General features: G+C 43.4%; 1 protein-coding gene across 1 annotated transcript; it reads left to right on the top strand.

Moving 5' to 3' along the window:
* The first annotated feature begins 1,323 nt into the window (after window positions 1–1,323).
* On the top strand, window positions 1,324–2,106 carry LOC108366491 (uncharacterized). The gene is made up of 2 exons (XM_017620913.1): window positions 1,324–1,452; window positions 1,655–2,106. Exons 1-2 carry the CDS (start codon window positions 1,381–1,383, stop codon window positions 1,889–1,891), a joined length of 309 nt encoding a protein of 102 aa, XP_017476402.1. The 5' UTR covers window positions 1,324–1,380; the 3' UTR covers window positions 1,892–2,106.
* The last annotated feature ends 744 nt before the right edge of the window (window positions 2,107–2,850 follow it).

Raw genomic sequence — 2,850 nt, 5'->3', positions numbered from 1 at the left:
AAGGGGATCCATATGTGTTCTGTCCCGCTTACTGTTTAACTTCTACACTTCGAAGCTCCCTTAAGCCGCGGAGGGAATTTCCCTGATCGCATACGCTATATTGGCTTCTGGGAATGGAATTGATGACCTCTGTTCAAAAGTAAACGGCTATCTCTCCGAACTTCCTCGCTTCTTCACTGCAAGGAGCCTGACACTATCCGCAACGAAATAAACGGCTGCACCACCTGCACGAAGGAGGTCTGACTTCAACTAGCATTCACGCCGATGGCACACCAATTCCGTCGGCGAACAAGCCGAAAATTTTAAAGGCTAACTTTGATAGCCTGCTCTCCTTCTACGCGCATACAGCCGCAGTTGTCAACAAAGTACAGAGCCGCAACAAGGTCCTCAAGTCGCTCGCTGGCAGCACCAGGCAATCGGCCGCCGGAAACTAATTGGACGCTGTGGCCGAAGCTACAGTCTTGACAGAACGCCGTACTCCGGACAGCGACAATACGCCTTCTTATGTCGCCGAGCACCACCCGCACCACGAGACTCGTAAGGGAGCATAACAAAATGCTCAGCAAGCAGTTTCTGATGGGATGTCACAGACGTGCGCACCCCAACAGACCCTTGCTCGAGGAGGAGCCTCCGCCCAGGAACGTCAGAGGACACCTATTCGAATACATGGACGCGTTCCAGTCAAACATTGACCAACCACTGGGCTTGACGACGTATCGACGAGTGATCAACGGCATTCATAGGGAGTTGGTCGCCACCTACCACGACTCCCGAACCATGAATGCCGCGATTGGAGGCCAATCACCACCTGTAGCAGACACGAAGCTTCAACTGCCAAGAGAGACCCGCGTTACTCCGGCCCAGTTACGGTCTTGATACCTATCCAGACTCGACCCCAATACCCCCAATGAGTGCCCGGCATGTGAAGGATCCCTGCACCATATGTCGGCTCAATTCCACTCAACTAACACCCCTCTCCCTTTGGTCCGACCCTGTCAAAACTGCCCGTTTCCTGGGCTTACCGTTAGTTGAGCTTGACGACAACGATAGGTGGACAAACCGAAATAGACGGGACTTAGTATAGGCGCTACAACAACAATAGTACGAGTGTAAGAAGCACTTCGGTTGATATCATTTTTTAGTTCTTTTGTATACTTGTTATGACATGAAGGGTATACTGTTTCCAATGGAATAGCATTAAATTCCTTAACTCTTTTCTACGATGATCTCCAGCTAAGCGTAATTAATTTTCTACGCAAGAAAATTATCAGCCATTGCCTACCACTGACAGTAACTCTGCATTGGAGCCTTAACAGCTGGTCGTTGGCAACGGCTCAACGAGTGGAAGAGCAACAAATTAGCGCATTTTATGCTGCCACTATGACAACTATTGCTATCAGCAACAAAAGAATGCTTATAAGCTTTTGGAGTGCAGCACAAATCTCTATTCAGGTATACATATATGCTTATGTGTGGTGGCTAAGTGGTAATCCGCTCACGCGCGCAATCGCACAGCGGAACATTTCCATGAGACTCAGCATGTAATGATTTGTATTTGTACGAGTGTGTATTTTTATTTATTTGAATTTAAGTAATTCCATTTGTATTTTCTATACATATATTTTTATTTTTTTTTTGGTTCACTCCACTTTAGTTGACGCCTAGCAAAACGACGACGACGACGACGACAGAAACCGGCAACAACTGGCGTTTGCAAAACAACGAACGCCATGTCCGCCCAGTCGCCAGCAGCCGACGTGTATGCCGCCGTGTGCGTTTTGTGGAGCGCATCGTTGGCGCTTTGCTTATAAGTGGCCGGCACATTGGTGAGAATACTTCAGATAGGCAGCACCTGAACGCGGTGTTGGTTGTTTATTTAACGCGCCGATGAAATAGCAAAGTTACAAAAGTTGATAAACGCAACGCATAAAACGGGAGCGGTCAGTGCGGGCAACCCAACTACTTGAGGAAAATACACTAAAACTTGTTTGGTCTATAACTTGTGAATGTTGCCGAAATTGTGCATTTAATTATAAAAAGAAAACGTGAAACACAGTTTTAATTTCATCGTTTCCGTTGTTGTTGTTGCGGGAGTTGAGAGCGTAAGTGTAAGCTAAATGTAAACCGGAAAGAAGTGTTTTTGTATTCATTTATTTATTGAATTTCATTCGTAAAGTATTAATCTGCATAAATTTGGTTATTTAAAATGTGAAAGCTCGCGCCAAAAAGTGCAGTGAACGTCATAAATAAATATTTATGAGTTCAGTCGAAATCAGGAAGTCAAAAATCAAAACCCAAATAAATAAACTTACTTATTTACATGTCTGTGCTTGATGTTCGAGTTCAGTAGCCATGGATAAAGTCATAAAACTTAAGCAAAAATCAGTTCACATTTCAGCAATTAATTTATGTAGGTATGTGTAAATGTAAAACTGTTCCATTTGGAGAATTCGGAATCATGCATTTAGTATTCATTCACGGATTCTATAACAGGACATTTCCGAATGGCGAAGCCAACTGGAACTCTTAGAGATCTAAATTAATAAAAATACATACTCACATAGGGGATTAAGAAAAAAGTATGTCAGTTTGAGGTTTACTACTTACCTTATGGTGGATTCCAGTTCATGATGCCTTTGATGGCAACGAAAGGGCTGATGCTCCTGCCAAATGCAGGGCCTAACAGGATCTGTATCGTATCCGAAAATAAAAATGTTACATTAATAAATGCTTCATAGTAAAAACTTAACATAAATTTGGTAATTAAAGGTAATAATTGTATATAATAATAATAATAATAATAGATTGGCGCTTACACATATGTTAGTGTTTGGCCGAGCTTCTCCTCCA

The sequence above is a fragment of the Rhagoletis zephyria genome, unplaced genomic scaffold, assembly GCF_001687245.7.
Source record: "Rhagoletis zephyria isolate East Lansing unplaced genomic scaffold, Rhagoletis_zephyria_1.1 Rzeph_scaffold_02285, whole genome shotgun sequence".
Taxonomy (NCBI): Eukaryota; Metazoa; Arthropoda; class Insecta; order Diptera; family Tephritidae; genus Rhagoletis; species Rhagoletis zephyria.
Note: the sequence above shows the minus strand (reverse complement) of the source record. Positions and strands in the feature narration are given on the sequence as shown.

Excerpts from the sequence above, each read along its gene's own strand:
- LOC108366491 (XM_017620913.1), top strand. The coding sequence starts at position 1,381 with ATGACAACTATTGCTATCAGCAACAAAAGAATGCTTATAAGCTTTTGG. Across the intron at positions 1,453-1,654 it reads CAGCACAAATCTCTATTCAG|TTGACGCCTAGCAAAACGAC; the intron begins GTATACATATAT and ends ACTCCACTTTAG.